The sequence below is a fragment of the Ammospiza caudacuta genome, chromosome Z (assembly GCF_027887145.1).
Source record: "Ammospiza caudacuta isolate bAmmCau1 chromosome Z, bAmmCau1.pri, whole genome shotgun sequence".
Classification (NCBI taxonomy): domain Eukaryota; kingdom Metazoa; phylum Chordata; class Aves; order Passeriformes; family Passerellidae; genus Ammospiza; species Ammospiza caudacuta.
Window position 1 is genome coordinate 29,480,001 of NC_080632.1, and position 19,799 is coordinate 29,499,799.

General features: G+C 37.9%; 1 protein-coding gene across 1 annotated transcript; it reads left to right on the forward strand.

Moving 5' to 3' along the window:
* Nucleotides 1-8,872: 8,872 nt before the first annotated feature.
* On the forward strand, nucleotides 8,873-18,939 carry LOC131571429 (protein FAM240B-like). Its single transcript, XM_058824141.1, has 3 exons — nucleotides 8,873-9,118; nucleotides 14,837-14,985; nucleotides 17,422-18,939. The coding sequence occupies exons 2-3, from the start codon at nucleotides 14,840-14,842 to the stop codon at nucleotides 17,552-17,554; spliced, it is 279 nt and encodes a 92-aa protein (XP_058680124.1). The 5' UTR covers nucleotides 8,873-9,118; nucleotides 14,837-14,839; the 3' UTR covers nucleotides 17,555-18,939.
* Nucleotides 18,940-19,799: the final 860 nt, after the last annotated feature.

Sequence of the window (19,799 nt, forward strand, 5' to 3'; positions counted from 1 at the left end):
TACTCCAAAGATGCAGGAAAGCATTACAAGTAAGCTGAATTAATAAAAGACCAAAAGTTAAAATTATCTGTTTTGTGGAAAACATATTTTGCAGAAAATCTTTTCTAAACAATTATTTGTCCTCTTTTGCGGCAACTTTTTTTCCTCCCAACAAAAACTTAAGGAAACAGATTCTTTAAAATAGCCGTAGGGTACCCAAAACAAAACACTGGATTTAAAACCCAGGAGCCATTTCATAAGACTAGTAAAGTTGAATCAATTTGCTCTCACCTGCTGGCAGACTGAAGACAGGTCATTGAATTATCTGTTCAGAATCCTGGAGTTTCCCAAGTCTAAGGTCTAAATTGATTTTTATTTCTGTAATTACTAAAATATTTTTATTTCTCAAAAAAATCCTTACATTTTCAAATGTCTCTTATACTCATGAAGACATAATTTCTTACTAGCAATTTGTGCCTTGAAAGAGAATGAATGGATGGTAACACTTAAATATGTTTTCAGGCAGCATCTGCTTTTGGAAAGCCCACTCAATTGTGTGACTTCATCTTTATTATCAGCCTTTAGGCTATCACTTCTTTTAAACTAAAGATAGTTTGGCAACAGGATGGTCACCATCTTTTGACATGTGCACAAACCCCAGTGAAGTAAATGCTCTCACCCATAGCCTTTCTCCCACCTAGAAATGTCCATCATCATGATGGACATTTGTTGTTTCTAAATGTTTGTGATCAGTTTTATTTCTGCCTCCTTCAGATGTTGTTTTTCTCATTTTAAAAATATTTGCCACTTTTACCGTTTTGTCCAGTTCCCTGGGGTTAAGTATTTTCTAAAATAAATTTTAACTGGGACAAAAGACAAATATTTGAATAGAGACACATGGCCTGTACTTCATCAGTGTAACCAGAGACAGCAAATGAGAGCATTAATGAAAGCTAGGCTTTCTTTCATGTCTGAGATAACACAGGATAAAACTGGTATGTTTTGGCTACAGAGAGCTGTGAGAGTCCTCAGCATTCCTCTTGTCAAACTTGCCACCTAAGTTTCTCAGGCGATCTCTCCCCAAACCACTTCCACCAAAACATGTGTATGAGCAGGGACTTACTCTTCTGACTCTTTAAACCTCCGGGGTGCATTGAACACTGAGCTCAGGGAGTTCCTTCAGCATTGCATCTGGCAGAGCAGAGGAGCAGCAGGTAGCTGCTAGCATGGCAGAGGTGATAATTAGCTGAGGCAAGAGGTGCTGGCCACTGCCTCAGCCTGTGCAGCTGCATCCGGGGTGTGGAAGTGGTGAATGGTCATAACAGGGTGTCAGAAGGACCTCTGACATTGACAGATAATGTTGAATCAAATCAGAAAGGAGCAATGCAGTAAAAATGAAGCCCAGGAGACATTAATAAGGTAGTAGGAAGCTCTAGAACGAAACATTCTATTTTAAAGTGAGCCAAAACAAAGGCATGACAGAAAATTTAATCCTCTGCTGGCAGCAAAATACCTTCTAACTTGAGATACCTAATGCTTATTTAGAAAGGGATAGAAAGCTATTCTGGTATATTTTGATACTTGCATGGCAGCCAAAAGCAAGCGTCCCTACTTTGTCATGCCTCTCTTTATGGTGTTGCCATAGAGGAAGAAGGAATCCTGGTCCCTGATAAAAGGTGAGAAAATGAGCTTTGTTCCCACCAGAAATTTCAACATTGTCAGTATCTGTTTATAAAATAATTAGGACCCAGGTACCCAGAAAATGTTCAGTAAGATGGGTCTTAGTTGCAAGAAGTACTCATTAGGCCTCAAAAAAAAGCGATGCAAATTATGGCAACTGGCAGAGTAACTGAACAGCTGTGCAATACGGTTATAGAAAGTACAGCAGCTTCACCTAGAAGGCCTGCTTTTTGAAAGTAACACATCTTCCCCACAATTTCAGAGTGTTGATTAGTTTGTTTTCAGTCTTACTGTTGCAATTATTTAAGGTCAGAGATTTCCTTCATCAAATCTTGCGCCAAGATTCAAGATCAAAAACAACTAAAAAATGTATTTTTCATTTACCCAGTTGTGAAATACTATACCTGGTAAAAATCCTTCCGTTATTCAGTTTTGGGCCTCACGGAATGGCTTTTGGCTCTTCCACATGAGTCTGTCTGTCATTAAATAAAAGGTATAAGGAAGCATATATAGGGGTACAGAAGCATAAAAATGATAAATGGAAAAGACTAATTGGGTAATTTAATACATTTTTCTGCCATTTTACTCTGATTCTTCAGTGCACTTGGTGGTGCTTTTTTCAGTCTTACTTAAAATGTTTGAGGCAATGACATTTTGATCCTAGGTTCCCATAACAAAAGAAATAATTTTCAGCATTAATTGTAAGCCAGAAAACTATAGTCTTACATAATTTGTGTTCTTATATATTGTCATTAACCCAGTTTACTATTGAAAAAAAGGAAGAAAATGTTTCAATACCTTGGATACATAAACATGCTGCTAGGGGTTGCAATTTACTATACATCATCTCATTCATGTTCTGTGAGCCCACTTTCTTAGCCCACAACAAACAGTAGTTCAAATACACTCATGTATTCTTCAGCACTGGTGCTTGAAATGAAAGGGCACTTATGAAGAACTTACTTTCAGGTAAGAGAAAATAACAGGCATGCTCTAAGAACCCATCCAGTACACATCAAACAAATGCTGAGAGAATTTCGACCAGAATAGAAGTAGTCTGTCATAGACTACTGCTAAATGCACTGACTGAACTTCAGGGCCTCACCACCAATTGCTTTCTCTTAATGCTGTTTTTTTCTTATCCATTCCTTGTTACAGCAGAAATTTACTTAGACTGCCTTTTGCTCTAAAGCAACATTGCGGCTCTTCATTCTTGCAACAGATTAAAATAACAAGTAGAAAAAAATACTGGATATCATGGGTGATTTGTCTGTGTGTTTAAACTCTAAGATATTTCTCGACAACAGTCAAGTGATTTAGGCAGGTTAATATTTAAGTACTATTTAAAGGAAATAAAGTTTTTAAACAGAAATATTATTACACTATCAAGCACCAAACAGCCTAATAGGACTAAGGACGGATTTTGCTACATTCTCTCATTTAAAAGATAGTCCTGAAAACCTTGGTGCCCTAATAACATAGGTAGGATGTGATAAATCATTAGAGGAACAAATCAAAGTAACAGCTCAGTGCAATAAGTCATATGGAGTTGGGAATACCTCTGTTATTTATTAGAAATTATTTAAAATTTGAATGTTCAAGTCCATGAAGTGACTATCATGCTATCAGAACATTAAAAGGTTGCAAATACCACGAAGCTAAGTTGTGGTAAAATTCCATAATATACCAACAGAATTTTTTATTAACTAATTAATTTAAAATACAAGAAAATACTGCACTACTTCTTTAGCAAGTCACAATGTAACTAGTAGATCTGAACATGTTAATATGAATAAAACATCGACTTGTTCTTATACAAGTTCTTTCACACTGCCAGCTGAAATACACCAGATCTTTTTCCAGACTTTATGGGTATAATAACCCGCTTCTTTACTTTGGAGAGTTATTAAGAGTGAATCTTGAACAAACTGGGTAGCCTGATGCAACCTCTTGGGGAGAGCATTTCCAAACTCCTTTTCCTTAGGATAGTAAAGTCAACTTTTCAGTTCCAGTAATACAATTCCACAGTGCATAGCACTGACCAGCTGTAAACTCAGATTGCAAAATCAGACTAATTCGAAGGAATTTGACAGGGTAATTTCCTACCCCAAGCAGATTTTATATTGGTCCCCTCATGTTTGCTCACGCCAAATTTCAATTAGCTTTGTCACAAATATTGATTTTATGGTATTACATCATTTTCACTCCCCTCTGGACCCTCCAACCTCCCTCACATAGGACCACTGTGTTGTCTTCCATTCTGGACTTTTTCTGTTCCTAAACTTTTGCTGCACATTTCACAGACAAGCCTTTCTTTAAGCTGTAGATCAAGTAGTATTACACCATACAGCCCTCATGTTCAAGATATCAGGCTACTCCAATTGCTTATCTTGTACAATCATTTTACATTTCTTCAGGAAATGTGATGTAATATAGGACCTGTGACATAATACGCCTGACTTCATTAGAGATAAATACGTTCCAGCTTATACAGATGAAATAATAACACATCTTCTAGCATGATGTCTATTTGCATGAGCTTAGCGATATCATTCACAGGGCCAGATGCAGTGCTTCTACCTTGACCCCCCCTACCTTTTCAGTGTTTCTGGCATGTTATCCCACAGATTATTCATACTGTGTCTCCCTATCTGGTGCAGACACAGAGCATTCAAATAAACCCTACCATTAGCAGATTTGTCCCCAGACAATATCTAATAAGAACCCTTAAACCCTTGAGGATTGTTTTTCTGTCTAGTTGAAGATCATCCTGATTTTCAAGCTTAAAGAAGCTTGACCCTTCAAGTTAAAGTCAAACAACTAAAGACAATTAGCACAGCATAGGTGAAAGTGTGGAAGACAAGATTCAGCAAGTGGTCGCCACAGAAATTTCCTGAATTGGTGGCTGCATTTGCTGAGTAGTAAAGATAGAAGAAAAATGTCGAGACAGTACATTGAATACTAAAATATTATAGTTTATGACTTAAATATCTTCATGAAGGACTTTTGCCTGTTACGCCAAAACTGTATTACAAAAGCTGCAGAGAAGACCACCATGCCCTGAACAGGGCCCTGACTGAGGCCCTACACCGCTCACTGATGAAGAAAAATAAAGTAACAACTAGGACTGGGGCAGGAGAATCAATTCACAGCGCACAAGCTGAGCACCTTGGGAAGGGAAAGCACAGCCCCAGGGCTCTCAGCTGCCAGGCCCGCACAGGGCTCACACAGAGCTGCGGGAGAGGCTTTGGGCTGTGGGGAAAAGGCCTCTGCTGAGAGGCCGTGGCCGCCCATGCCGGCTGTGCAGAGGGCTCGGCCGAGGGGCCCCTTCGCCCCGGAGAAGCCGCAGCCACACCGAGGACCCGGGGTGCCGTGGGCTGCCACAGGATCCCCCGAGGGCTCCCAGAGCCCGCCCGGGGCACGGCAGCGCCGTGCGACAGAGCCGCAGCGCCACAAGGGACGCCTTCAGACCGGGCCTGCAAGGGAGGCACCTGGACATCCCCACTGCCCACAGGTACATCCATCCCCGGGGTTCCATACAGTCCGTGTGCCCTGGGGGCACGGCAGCCGCAGGGGAGCCTCAAGAACACCAGGTGGAGGGGAGCAACGAGACGTCATTGGGACCCTCAGAAGTTTTTCTACCTAACCCCATCACCCTTTCCCTGTCCTGCCATCCCCCCACACTTTCTTCTTTCTCTGTTTCTCTCTTTCTTTTTTTTCTCTCTTTCTCTTTGCCTCTTTTACTATTAAATAAAACTTTTCAATTTTTTGGCAGCAACATCTAACCTCGTTTGGTTTTAACCACATTTTTAAAGTATATTTCAAGCTTTTCTGGGTCTGATCCATTTTGTTCACAGAGGCTTAGCTTTCTTTGGTCTTCTGTCTTAAACCTTCTGTGTTAAACCAGTTCATAACACAGGAAGAGCTCTTTCTGGAGCTTACAAAACCTGCAGTACCATCTATACTTCATCATGACCTCCCGCATCGACTGTTTCATGCACCTTGAATCAGTTAGGGAGCCCTTCCATGAGGGAGCCTACATCATGTGCTACAGGCTCTGCAAGCTGGCAGTAGCTTTATATGAGTGAAAATCAGGAATCAGCTGCTGTAGCCCAACTTAGCCTTCATTTCTTTTGATGTCTTCCCCTCATGCTTGAAAATAATGTGCAGTAGACAAAATACAAACAGTCCTGATAAGGAAATGGAAGTAAAAAAATCTGAGACTAGGCTACCTCCTTTTCTGGTAGTTAAGTGTATATGACCAAGCAAAAGAAATATATGGAGGGAAAGAAATATATGTTTTGTAGAGTGTTAGACTATATGGGCATCACCGTAGTTAATTGCCCACTGAAATCTTCAATGGACTTTAACAAATTAATTCTCTTCCTTTTAATGAAGGATAAGTTTTAGTTACCTGATGCAATCAAGCATTTTATTGACAGCATCAATAGCTCACATAAAGCAAAAGAAATATAAATTACTATATCAGCTCCAACTGGCAAAAATTACAAGGTGGTGAAAGGGTAACAAAGTGAATTACTGTAATACAGCATCCAAAACACAGTCATTTTTAACAAAGGCTGTGTCAGTGCAAGACAATACTATCTGATACCTATAGATTTAAATCATTACAAATGAGCAGAAGCAACTGTCAGAGCCTTACTGTGAGAGCTACAATGCAGACTTGTCAAATTCTTAGGTGAAACTGTCAAGTTAGGCTGTAAAATTTTGATCATATAGTGGTGTCTGTGTGCTTTATAAACTTGAAATAATTTACTCAAAATATTGATTTGTCTGACAAGTCTATAGAGAAAATCTATGCTGCTTCTAAAGTCACATAACATTGTTTCAACTGACTCTGAACAGCAAGAAGGCTGGAGTAGACTATACTGCTGATCTCTACATGGTATCAGACTGATACTGCAGTGATCAATCAGTCTTGCTTCCCATTTCTCAGTCACTTTATTTACAATGATCAAAAATGTCTGATTATTTTTGTGTGCTTTGCTGCAGCCTCATCCTCTCCCTAGTGTTTCTTATGCTTTCTTGCCACTAGGCACCACTGACATTGCACAGTGGAACTGTGTGTGAGTTCTCTGAGATGTTGAATTGGGGCAGTTTCAGCGCAAGAATATAAGTGGGATTTCAAGATCTGTTTTATGTCTGGGCTGTAGTGAAATTCAGATTTTTCAAAAAAATTCCATAACTTGTTTGCCATGAAAAAGTATGCCTTAGGATACCTAGTAGAGAAAATGTGAGCAATATATTTGATAGTCTTGGAAAGTGCAAAACGCACCTCTGAGACATACAGGAGATCAAACAAGCAATGCTGTTGGTACTGCCTCTCAAGCCCAGAGTTCTGCATTATTTATATGAAGAGGAGCAGCTCTAAGATGAGAAACTGTGAGTCTGACACCATCATCAGCAATTTGAGCATTTGTCTAGGGTTCAGGATCAGCCATCAGTCAGAGCAGTCTGTCCTGGAACGGTGATTTACCAGCTTCATGTTACATTTCATGGCTCACCTACACTAACAGTAGCAATGCTGAGGTTTTACTGATTGATTAGTGGAAAAATTAATTTAGCTGTTCATCTGAACTAATTATGGATTCTATAAGGATACTTAATGATACATTGCAATCTCCCTCTCTCTTCCTTTCTCACTGTCTACTAACCACATCCAGCAGACAATAAATAACCTGTTACTCTTTATGTTAGGAGATAAGGCTGACTACATGCCTCTTGTTTACCCTTCTTCTCTTCTCTATGGAGGAACCAGCTTTTATTTCTTATGATCTCACCAGAATGTATCTATTTAAACTTAGAAGTTGTTAAAATGAGCTGACATCTTTTAGTGAAAGCTCCCTAACTGTGAGAAGTTTAAAAAAGGAATTTATCCAGAGCTGTCTTAGAAACAATGTTTTGAGCAACAGCATTTGGCACAAAATGAAGCAGTGAGTTAAATAAATTTTCTGGAGAACAGAAAGGTTGTCATAAGCATAGAGAACTGAATTTCAAAAACAAAAGAAAGATATTACTGGAAGGATTGGAATAGAGAAAATAGCACAAGAGGCAGTTTGTGAGCTTGAGATCTAATTAAAAGTTCTGCCATAAGTTGAACCTTGTAAGTTGCAAAAAATAAGAGGAGAACTAGATGAGTGCATGAATCAATTAGAAAGTTGTAATGAGCATTGTACTTCTCTGGAAAAGATGAAAGTTATTTTAGATTCCAATTGTGCTATCCAAACAAAATAAGGAGGCATACAAGGGACTAATACTTAGCTGGAATGTGACATACTGTTCTCAGTGCTTGTGTTTAATGAGACCACAGAAAAGAGTCATGATACCTATCTGTCTATCCAGAGAATGAGTATGAGAAGACTCCAAAATCCTTAAATGCTGTAATATCAAAACGAGGAAGGAGAGGGGAAGAGATTTCTGCCGTACATAGCTTGAAGACATGAGAAGGGTAACTTGTCTCTTGAATACATTCAGATTTTAGATTAAAAGAAAACTTACAGTAGTTGGCACAGAAATGCCTGGAGCAAGCTTTCACTAAAAATACCTGGAGTAAGAAGTATAATTAAATTCAAGGTGGAACTTGCCAAACTACCAAAAGGTTATGCATTCAGGTTGCCAAAAAAAAACTGAGAGCAGACAGTCTGTCCCTATTTGCTCTCCCTTTGTCAGAGTAAGTAGCACCTTACTCGCTTGTGTTTTTCTGTTCACCCAGGACTGCCAGTGGAAGGAGGAAGAATATGTGCAAGTGGAATTGCTAAGTTCGGTAACAAATTATATACGCTATGATTCAGCTTGCAGCTGGTCAGATTCCTGCACTATTGAGTGTATTAACAGCTTAGTTGGAATCCTGTCATGTAGTCTACCAGGTGCTTTTACAGACCAACACTTCAAAAGAGGTGGAAAAGAAATCTATTTATCTGTCAGTCACTCAGAAGCACGAACGTGAGACAAGATGTGCTATTCAACATGATCTTTTCAGATCTATCCTTTTTCTTGGAGAGGATGGTGCTGAATTCTCACAAGTCATATGGAGGTTATGCTACAGTGATCCACACTTGTGGGATCTTACTTGAGTAACTTTCTCCAGAGCCAAGTTATGACATCAGTGGCACCTGCCAAAATTTATAGCACAGATCAAACGTGGTATTCAGAGTTTGTGCCCTGTAACTGTCTGGTCATAACTCGTGGTGTGTTGCAGGCTTCACAAAATGAGACTGTGGGTTTGGGGTTTTTTCCCCTGCTGCCATTAAGCTAATTCATAATAGCAGATGTCATCACTCCCAAATAAAAATGAGTGACGGATGAAAAGATTTCATCAGTTATTCCTGGCAGTTGGAGTTCTCTTGAAAAGGGGAACCCAGGGGTAAAACTGACATGATTCAGTAATCACTCAAGAAAACCACACTTTGACAGAAGAGGAAGCTACTATACAATCAAAGTAAGCATTTATATTCTTGTATTTTGGCCAAAATAAGATTTTCTCTTCCTGTCTTGATTATTAAACCTGCCTAGATATACATGGATATACATTAATTTTGTTAATACATATGGATATACATATGTTTTGTTAAATCATATGAATTTGAACAATGTTTTCTTCTTGTTCCCTCCATAACCTGGAGGGAATTCTGGAATTCTGTATGTTTCAGTATACCTTTAGAAAATTATTTTGATCCTCTGTGATTTATAAAATATAAGTATCCTTCCACTGTTACATTTTACTCTAGTCATAACTTGAGTTATTAAGCTATTATTTGTTATTATCTTTTTTCGTATTACAAGAACTTCTGTATTACACACACTTCAACTGAAAGGAAAACCACCATAAAAGGAACATGTAAGGGGATACTCATCAAAATTATATGTTCTTTATGCGTAACTTAAAACTTCTCAGAGCTTTGAGCTTTTTTAAAAAAATTTTTAAGGACCACTAAAAACAGGCTTCAAACTGTACTGTAGTAGATCTATAATGCTGGAAAACATTCCATGCTTAGGCAAACAAACCCTGGTGAAGGGCAAAAGGAATAGGATATTAATTAGTGTCCTGACAAAGATAAACCAGCTCATGGTCATGATATGACCCAAGGGACTGAGTCTAGTTAAAGTCAAAGATAATCTCTGAAGTGACTGTGGAAATTCTTCCAGGAATATACTTATGTTCCATATTAAAATTGGCTGAATCATCAGGTTCATGGAAAGAGTTAAAATTAGACTTATCTCCATCTTTTAGAAAAGAAATATTTTTAAGATATGTATATATACACATAGAAAATATAATTATTGTTAAAGACTGTCTTTCAGCAAAAATTTTCTAAATAAACTTTGGAAATATTCAAATATTGTTTTACATTATTGGTAATGTAAAGCATAAAGTGGTTTTCCTTCTGTTAGCCAAACCAATTATTCTTTAAATTATGCATAATTCAGACTAAAAATCACATTGATATTTTTCTCCACATATGTTCAACTAACAGTTTTACTGAATATATTGAAATACTTCTCACTAAAAAGCAAAAGCACAAATATTTTGCCTACAAGTCCATTTGTATAAAACACTGAATTTTAACGACTATAGATATCTTAAGACACATGTCAAATAGAAAGATTTAAAAAGGTTAAAAAAATGGCTCCTGAGACTTTAGAAAATATTTTCTTCTCCTGCTTGTTTATTTCACATAAGGGTAACTCCAAACAGCAATTTTGTTCAAAACATCAAGAGCCATTTCTGGCCCTTAAAATTTCTCCAGAAAGAGTCCAATGTAGAAATTACAAAGTGCGCAGAAAAGAAATTATTTGCATTGGATACTTTTTAAAACTCCTTTTTGTGCCTCAGCAGAGGTAGACTGAGATTGCATTAGTTCAATACATGCAGACGAGGCAGGGACTAAGACCAGAGCATGTGGGAACCTACTAATTTAACACCTTACCAAAGCACACTCAGATGCAGATCAGATTAAATGAGAGAAGGTTGTACCACTGGCTTTTTCTATACTAGTTTTTTGTCAGTGAACAAAAGTTGTGCATATGACTTACAGCTAGAAGCAAAATTTTCTCCCCTTTTATGGGATAAGTCTGTAGAGGGAAAGCTGTTCATCATTCACAATTCAAACCTCCTCTAAACTGTCTCTGGGATGTGACCTCACAAGGAGAAGCAGAGGGGCAGGTATCACTCCTCACTCTTGTGACCAGTGAGAGGACTCAAGGAAATGGCTGGATCAGGGGAGGTTTAGGCTGGATTATCAGGAAAAGACTCTTCATCCAGAGAGTAGTTGGACACTGGAACAGGATCCCCAGAGAAGTGGTCACAGCCTGACAGAGTTCAAGAAGCATTTGGACAATGTTCCCAGGCACATGGTGTGACTCCTGGGGATGGTGCTGTGCAGGGCCAGGAACTGGACTCAGTGATCTTTGTGGGTCCCTTTCAATTCAGCATAGTCGGTGTCTCTATGATTTTATGAGTTTAAAACAATGTATTATATGTAGGTGCTGTGTTTCATAAGTGATTTGCTGTCTTACAGATTGCTGCATGGCCCTCTGATTTATGGTTTGATTATAAATGTAGGAGATTTTTCTTTTACAGTGCCATTAATTTTGTTTTTACAATTACTTCTTCTTGTGGACATTCTCCATAAATTAATAATATGGTAGCATATAAATTAATTTCTGTAAATGATGAATGCTGTAAGAACTGTTTTGTACATACTTTCATGTTTTTGACAGTTGAGGTTCAGAACTGCCAAATGCATAAACCACTTTAACCAAGATCTAATTTCATTCTAATTTAAATGTTGTTTTATCAGCTTGGCTCTCTAAAAGAGCAGTAAACTATACTTCATATGGGCAGGTAGGACAGCAAAACCTATATAATCATAGTTCTTCCTTAACTATCTTAGTTGAATATTTAATAAGAGACTGTCTTGCGCCAGTGTTACACACATTTTAGTAACCTTTCATAGAAAATATATTGCAGAAAGTTTTATAGCATAAATTTTCAGTTCATAAATGATACTTACAATATTTCAAGTCTTCTGAATGAATAATCTTAAATTAATAGAAGTGCTTGCTCTTGGTTATTTTACATTCATATCAGTATATAAACATGTTAAAACAACCTGCCATTAGGAGTCAGAAAGACACCTCCCTGACTTTACTGTAATATCTCTGGAATGATGAACCTATTTTCTTTGCCCTCTCTCCACCCAGACAAAACTGGCCAAGAGACTGTAAGAAAGTGTGCTTTTTATTTACAGGGAAAATCTAATTTTTCTACTTGTTACTGGGCCCTGAGCTATCTGAGTGAAGGAATCAAGAGGAACTTTGACAGTATTAAGTCCAGTCGCCAGTGTAAATTTAATTTAGGTTATTGGGACATCTAAAAAATAAAATATCACACATCAACAAAAATGTTATCAATAGAGCAATAATAAAGATTTTTTTTTTATACAAAGGGTTACTCAGAAATTCAAACCAAGCTCCTAAGAAGAATCTTTCAATTAGCATAAAGAAAAGCAGGTATTACAGTACACATGGACCCTAGTCTCTACACCTAGATGTCGCAATGCCAGGCTGAAAAATATGATGCTTTCACACATCATACCATGAAAGAGGCTGGCCAGCAATGCAGACCATACTGTCTTCAAAAGTTCTACATCAAGAATCCGTCTTAGCAAGGACCACAGCAATACCATGTGAAATATTAACTGTCACTGGCATTCCTAGGAACTAAAAGTAAATGTCTTGCAAAAAAACCCACAAACCTAGCAGACTGAAACTTGCAGAACTACCTCCATCTTTTGGGCATCTCTCTGATCACAATGTGCTCTTTTCAGTGGAGCGGACAAAGCTTAAGGCAGCCAAAACGCTGATATACCCTCCAAAATCTAACTAATTTAAATCTCAGATAAAGACTGGAGATCATCTTTGTACCATTTGGAGAACATCAACTAGAAGTTTAATAATCATAAAAATTAAATCTCTAATTAAAGGTTAATGTGTTATGGCAGATTCTTATATGAGGCAAAGTATAATAGGGTTTGGAGGGCACGCTGATTCAGTTTGTCAGCAACTTGCACTTGGCTTCTGAGGCAATGGGATAATTATCTGTAGAGTGTCAAGTGGGCAGCTGCTAGTGATAGAAGAGCCTCTAAATGGTGCGAAGACCCATGTGACCTGCTGATCCAGGAATGATGAAATAATCAGATTCCATCACTTGCTGTAACAAGCTATTACCAGAGCATTTATTTTAACACTGCTCAAGGCCTATGGAATTAGGACACAGATAGGGCATGTTCCAGTGCATCCGTGACAGGAATATTTTTTTGCAAGATGATGCCTTAAATAATGCTATTATTTTGGGACCTCAGAGTGAGACAAAGCTTTATTAACATTACTCATAATCCCATTTAGACCATATTCATTGCCAAACACAACACATTTAGCAAAAGGTGTTAGTAGAACTGCTCTATCCACACCAATGCAACAATTGCTGCTGTATCACACTGCTACATCTACAGCATCCCCAGTCCATATCAAGGGAAACACTAGAAAAATGGTGTTTGCCTCAGAGAAAAATATCTGGTTGTTTTTGTGATAGTGCAGCTCTTGCTGGCCTTGCTGTGAAGAGGACCAGTGTTCTAACCTTTCAAGGCACTCCATCACACGGAAGGTTATATTACATGATCATGCTTATCACTCCAGTTGGGCTGTTCTGGTCTTCAAGCAACTGGATTTTCAATGGAAAAAGAATGTATCTCAAAGAGATTTTTCTTTTTGTTAAATAGTTTTTCCATTCCAGCCAGACTTTGTGCCAAGTTTGGCAAAATTATTTGCTATTACAAATCTTTTTTAAAAAAATGATACATGAAAATTATGACAAATCTAAAATATTCAATTTAGGAAGATGCCCAGAACTTAGCTTAAAACTTACTTTTATTTTATAGCAATCTTTCAGAAATCTGCATTAACTGTATTACATCTGACAGTCCTTTACGTTTACTCTGATCTTCTACTTTACAGCACTGTACAAAGCAAAAGTTTCTTCAGATTGGCCTACATTAGCATAGTCTTTGTTGTGTTTATCAAGAATAGCTCCTAAAGTATGAAATCATCAAGAAAGAAGATTCACAAGTCCATATCAGGGTCTATGAGGCATTAATTCATCACCATTACAGAGTGGCGTGTTGGCAAAAGTATCTAATGATAGCAGAACGCAGGTAAATGCAAGGAAGCAAGGGATTTATTTCATAGCAACCCTCAAATTAAGTGCTGATCTAGTCACAGAAAACTCTGAAGTTTAGGTTTTTGGGGTTTTTCTTTCTTGTATCCTCCTACTTTCTGGTGGGACTTAATGGAGAAGGCTGATTCAGGAAATAGGCTACAGAACCTAACTTTTCAAAGTACCACTACCATCTGATAATCAACACAATACAGTAATATCAGCAAGGACATCAGACATGATGAGAATTTTAATGTTTCAATAGCATGCATTTAGCAAGGACAAAGTCGCCTATTTTCTGTCATAATTTATTGGAACTGATCCCTGTATTTCAAGGAGCTATACTTTTAAAAGCATTTAAGACTGAATTTTGATAAAAAATAGAACAATACCATAACAAGCTCCCCAGGGCTTTGCACTCTGCGTGTTTCAATTCAGATTCATAATTCCCTTGTATATTTTGTGCATGACATCATTTGGAGTAGCGGAAGGAATCATTTAGGAGTGGTGCATTTCCCTGAGATAAAGCATCTATGATCTGTTTTAAGAATATGGAAGATAGAAAATAGGAAAGTCCTTCACATCTAATCTGAACTCCAGTGACAATGGCACTATATTTGAAAGCATTTTTCACAAGTTCTTCTAAAATTACTTAAAATATCACACATACTGAGGCATCCACAATATTTCAGTGAACTGTGCCATGCACAGTCATTACTCAGCAGCAAAAATATCGTTATGCCATTCAACTGTCACCTAAGGCCTGTTTCAATGCCTTATATTTTGGTTCAAGGCAGACTACACACCAGTTACCTATTCTTTTCGGGTGACATAATTTATTTTAATAGCACTTCCCGAGAATGAAATTTCAAGGGGCTAAGTAAGAGAATATCTGCCTCAGGTCAGGTTTTTGACTGCTCTGACCTCCAAATTGCTTTTCAGAAAATGAGCAAGCATACGAACTCTAGACACCACAGGATGGGTGGTCATGATGCGGAAGAGCTGAAGAACTTCTGGGAAAAGGTCATCCAAGAGCAAACTAAGCAACAAGAAGCTGAAGAGTCTAGGCTAAGCAAAAGTGCCCTGAACAAGTAAGTGGTATTTTTTCTTTTCCACAAGACAGCAAGGCATGTTGTCACGTGTTTTAAAATAAGGTAACCTGTTATTGTACTGCTTTATTCATAGCACAGATTGTGTTCTGGGTCTTTGGCACTTTTCCTCTCACAGCTGCTTGTCTCATATTACCATGGCTCTTCTGCATGGAAACTCAGACACCCCTCACCCCTAAACCTCATGAGCATTCTTCAAAGGCCTTGGAGCACAGCCATGAAAAAATAAAGCACTTTGGAATTATGGATAGTGACAGCCAGAAAATAGCAGGAATTTTACCTGGAACTGATAGAGCAACACAAATAAACAAAACAGTATTACATTAAAGGGACAACCACCCACCTAATCTGTAGAATAAAAATCCTGTGGCACCTTTGTCATGTTTAACAGCCTTTCACATCATATAAACCCAAAGGTAAAAATGACACAATGAGATTTTCCCATTCAATGGAAAATGCTGTGGGCTTTTTGTTGTTTTGGGGGTTTATTGCTTGTTTTAGTTTGGGGAAGGGGAGAGCTTTACAAAGCAGTATAAAACAACAGGAATTGCCTACAGAGAGAGCTATATAGCTGTATTGTGGTACAGATAACTCTGCACAAGTGTTGTTCAACTTGTGAAAACTCAGAACTTTAAACCAGGGTCTCTTGCACACTGAATGAATTCCCTGAATACTAATGGACAGAAACAGAGGACAAGAAATACCATGTCTCATGTGGCTTCTTTTTGTGCTTTTCTCCGGAAGCTAACAAAGGTTTTCTGCATAAACCTTTCTCAAAACTGGGACATTCACATAAACTAATTTGACTTCAACAAATTGGAAGGTCCTGCTAAAGGACTACTTCTTGGAAAAAATTCTAGGTACTTTGACCCCAGTCCTCAAGAAGGAAGTACTGTCATCATTTAGATACTTGGAAATCAAGATCTGGGCAGGCCTTGTATCTCAAAAAAGTTGGATGTGGACAATCCTTCTTCCAGTATCCTACTCCAACTATTCAGTAGTATTTTCAAATCCCAATCACAAAATTGCTGGAGAAAAAACATGTATAATAAAATCCAGGAAAGTGTTCAGCTTCACTGGAAACATTTATCACCCTAGATCACAAAAGACTATCAGGAGAAGACAGTGCAAATGAAATGCAATTTGTGGTTTAGATAACATTTTTGACTTCACAAAGTTGAAAATGTTAAAAACTCTACTCTGAAGAAAGAGATGTTGTGAAAGAACCTTGAATATGTTTTAACTTACATATTCAATATGTCATAACTGACCCATCACAACTGAAATAGACCCAAGCAGGTTCCTTCAAAGTCACTTGCCCAGTCAAAGCCCAGAATGTTCACAAACTGTTCTATAATTTGAAAAAAAGTGATACTTTCAGGAGGGAATAGACGCTATCAATACAAAACATACATATCCACTACCTCATGTAAGAGGCACTTGGGAGAATAGTGTGGTTTTACATAAAGGTGAGTGCTCCTTTTTTGACAGTAGGACATTGATGAGAAACACCAGTATTCTCAATGGCAGATTTTTCCTAACTCACTTCACATCTCATTTGAGGCTTATCTATATGCACAAAAGGATATTGAAGACTAGGTAGTTTAAAACACAATGTAAAACCAAACTCAGAATCAGATAACACAAGCATCCATGTGAAAGAGCTACTGCTGAGTTATTCTCATATGAAATCATTGGCTGCTGTTCTTTACACCACACCAAAGGTAATTTAAAATCTCATATATTCTGTGATGCATTTTGCATCACCATATAATATCTAATCTTATAACATTGCTGGGTCAGATGTTTCATAACATTTCCTTCAGAAAACAGCCCAGCCAACAATATCTTGCAGTGGTCCCTAGAGATTTTCTCTTCTGTTTTTACTATGCAAGTGTCTTGAAGCTATGTGGCTCCTCTTGCATGTGACATCAATTCCTTTCATTTAACATGTACAGGGTCTACAGAGTTGACTTAGTTTTCTTTTTTATCCAAAAGGACATATTTTAAGTTCAGCCTGCTCTTCTCCACAACATTTTACAGCAGAACTTGAGGGGTTGGAGGAAAAACTGTATTTTTTAATTTACACATTGAATGACCTTACTGCATAGGCAGTACATCTGTGTGGCTTTGAGAATACCCCAGAGGGAAAAACAGAGTTCTTCACAGTGACAGTATTTCAGCAGTTGTTTGACTCATTTGGAATCCAGCAATGTCAACCACTGATAATATCAGCACTATCCTTTTCTCCCCTGCATTCCCAATCTAGCAAGCTAGAGGGATGTGTAATTGGTAAATAAATACAGGACAAGTGCTCTGGTGATGAAAGAGAGGTAAGCTTCGACCCTGCTGAAAAGCCCTGGATACATTTGAAGGATTTGGCTCAATAACTGCTAAGCACTTGTACTCTCTTTGCAGACTTCGCCAGGAATGGACTCTGCGGCTGGAAGGTCGAATAAGGCAGGTCCAGGCGCACATGAAAGCACAGCAAGAACAAATGACACCACTGTCTATCGAGGCTCTTCCCTCACCAGATAAAACTGTTGCTTAAATTGTTGCTGTGCAAACACAGCAAGCACTGGGACTGATTCTGACCTGCATCTAGAAGCCAGCAGTTATGCTGCTGAACAACCAAAAGTTCAGATTCTGCCCTTTTTCCAAACTATTTACTAGAGCAACTATTAAGGTCCTATTGAAATTCCATGTAAGAATTATGCCACAGGGGAAAAAAAGCACAAAGGAATAGATGAGAAGCAGACAACTCTAATTTTTCCATGATATATAATTTCTGTGATGTATCAGGATTCTCTTATTTAACTGCATTTCAAAGTAACAACAAGACACTCCTAGGAAAGAGGGTGGCTTGTTTAATAGGAATAATACATTCAGACAGCTGCATGCAAAATTGCACATTTCCATTTACACAGTTCAGAGAGTCTGGCTTAATGCACACATAAGAGATTCTGTCTTGATGAGCCATAGCAGAAGGAGTTAAGGATTAGCCTGATCAGCTGGCCAGGACGAGAAACATATTCTTTAATGAGGGGGGAAAAAACCAACTTTCCTGATCAACATTTAAGAACATTTACAGATCTTAATAATTAAATAAATACAAAAAATTACTTTAACTTTCTTGGGGAATGTCAGAAAAAGTCTACTGAGCCAGTAGTCTTCATAGCGAGCCAGTCTGACAAATGGTAGAATAGTAAGAGCAAGTCAGTGTGATAGTTTGAAATAGAAGGCAGAGAACCATAACAGCAAGGAAATGCTGTGCAAAGTATCACTTGCCATACCTGACATGCACTAATCCAAACAACTTCTGCATCTTCTTCTGGGTTAGGTGAAACAAAGGTAGAATAACAAAACACAGGGTAGTAACAGTGTGCCCTATTTACCCATATGTCTGTGTATCTAAATACTAGTCTTCTGGATTAAAACATTTGTTTGTTTTCTCTGCAAATAAACTTTGGAACACAAGAGAAGACTCATAAGTCTAAACAGCTGTTTTTGTCTAAGAGTATTGTGCCAGACAAAAATTTACTTTGAATCTACATTGATGCCAAAGTAGTAGGTAGAAAAACATTTGATATTTCAAAACAACAAAAATTAAATAATTTTGACCACACAGAAATGCTTTTTTAATCCTTTGAAAATGATATTTCATTAAACACAAAATTTTAGTGAATGCTCTCACTCTTACAAAGTGAAATTTTGCCACAGGGAAAAAAAAAGCTGTCATAAAAATGTTGGTATTCCATGAAGGATTAAAACAATTAAAAACTTACAAAATGTTTTTCTGTTATTGAAAAATTAAGGGATTTTAGTATCAAGTTTTATTCTTAAAAACTGACCCAAAAAGCATGTAATTGTTTCTTTCAGTGGCTATTTTCCATTAGAAAAGCAATGCTGAAAAAATAATAAAGTTGTAGCTGCTTTTGCCCAGCAAGACTGGTGTTTCTCTTCTGTATCCACTTATTTCCCATTATTCTCTAAAAAGTTATTTCTGTAACCCAGTAACCTCGTTTGGGCCAGGACTGAGTTAACTTTTCACAGTAGCGGTGAGGGATTGGAACCTGGAGCTCCATGGCCATGTCTGGGTGATATTCTCCAGCACCTGTTGCCATCTCTGCAGGTAGGAAGTCCAGGATGCTTTGGGGAAGAATGTGGGAGCGGCTTGGGATGTGGGAACAGTCTGGGTGGAGAACTCATCGGCCACTGTTCATTGCCTTGGCGTAGGGCATGGCGGGCCCATCATTTTTGCATGTACATCACCCTCTCTTTGAGTACTTTTCTTATTAGTATTGTTTTCCCATCTCATTACAGCTTCCAGTAAGTTGTTTTTATCTCAAGATGTAACCTCTGTGTTTCATCTGCCACCAGAGGTTTGTGGTTTTCTCTTTAGTGGGAGTACTAAATTGAGGAATATCATTCCTAAAATATGACACAACCTGAACTAGCTGCCACTTACCAAAAACCTGGACTGGTTTACCTTACTGTAGTCATCACTAAAGGAAACAGAAATGGGCTTTTGAAATGGAGAAATGCCAGATTCTCCACTTCTGAAAACCAGATCTATTAGATTTGTTAGCTTAACCACTGATTTATGGTGTTGTAATGCTACCCACATCAGTGCAGCTTATCCTTACTCCATGTCAATGTGACAAGAGAAGATCCAAGAAAAACAGGCTCAATGAGCATTTATTGTTCTTTTACACTTAATGTAGATGTTTTTTATTTATTAGGAACACTTTTATTACACTCTTCATGGTTTTTTATGAAGTTATGTAAGATATGAA